At 45.2% G+C, this 1,036-nt stretch overlaps 1 protein-coding gene across 1 annotated transcript in view; it reads right to left on the bottom strand.

Annotated features, from left to right (window-relative positions):
• The window catches only part of LOC308287223 (pituitary adenylate cyclase-activating polypeptide type I receptor-like), a gene marked incomplete at both ends in the record, with an annotated part of 36,735 nt that extends 36,206 nt beyond the window's left edge, over positions 1 to 529 (bottom strand). The window contains one exon of the mRNA XM_080728338.1: positions 386 to 529. Coding sequence (XP_080584464.1) covers positions 386 to 529 — 144 coding nt within the window. The remainder of the gene's footprint in view (positions 1 to 385) is intronic.
• Between the last annotated feature and the right edge of the window lie 507 nt (positions 530 to 1,036).

Below are 1,036 nucleotides of genomic sequence, written 5' to 3'. Positions count from 1 at the left end.
ACACGGCATAGCTCAGGGGTAGAGAAAGAACACAAAGGGTTCCCGAAGGGTTCCCATTTCGAATCCCGGCTACCCCTGAGTTAATGTCAAAGAGTCCTTGAGCAAGACTCTGAACCCCTAGTTGCTCTCGGTGAGTAGGTTGGTGCCTTGCATGGTTTCCTCCGCCATCGATGTATGAATGTGTGTGTGAATGGGTGAATGTAATGCACAATCTACAGTATGTAAAGCGCCTTGGATAAAAGCGCTATATAAATGCACCATTTACCATTTACACCCAGGATTGTACTTCATCGTGAGGCCTCTGTCTGAACTTTGTTGTGTCCACCTGGCCGGAGGAAAGCCAGCATTTGCATGGCTGAACGACCGTTCCTTGTACCAACGTTACACAGAAAGCAGACTTGATTTGCTTCGACATTTCCTGGAAAAGAGTCTCTCGCCAAAGGCACTCCAGGGAAGGTTTGCAGATGACCTCCACCGATTCCCTCTGGTTCTTCCTTCCCTTCAGACCGTCGCTGTTGCTGTCCTTCATGTCCCTGTCCCCTGTTCACCTGGTGTCCTTCATGTCCCTGTCCCCTGTCCACCTGCTGTCATCCAGTGTCCTCCCACGCTCAGCACACAGTGGTGACTCAGACACTTAACAGTCTACCACACTCAAACCCACACAGGTACAGTCAATCTAACAAATATATGTATGCATAATGTCTGTATGCTAAGACATTACTTTCTCCCCTACCTGTATGTGCACAGACCATGTACACACAAACACACCCTTGTGCTCGTGCGCTCATGCTCTGGAGTGATTCTTTTTTAACTTTTTTATGTCAAGGACACCCCAACATGACCCCCATACAAGATTTTTGTTGTTAAAATGTTTTTAAATTAGTCCAAATTCTTCACTTATTTTTCAAGATTCTTTTAAATTTGCAGATTTACATGCCCACAGCGCATCAAATCACGACACATTGTGAGCTTATATATTGGTTATTTTCAGATATCATGGTTAAAGTGGTTAAACTGATTGTGATGCTGCATTAAC

Source organism: Nannobrachium achirus (assembly GCF_963921795.1).
Source record: "Nannobrachium achirus genome assembly, chromosome: 1".
NCBI lineage: Eukaryota > Metazoa > Chordata > Actinopteri > Myctophiformes > Myctophidae > Nannobrachium > Nannobrachium achirus.
The sequence above is the reverse complement of the archived record's forward strand: the minus strand, read 5'-3'. Positions and strand labels throughout refer to the sequence as shown.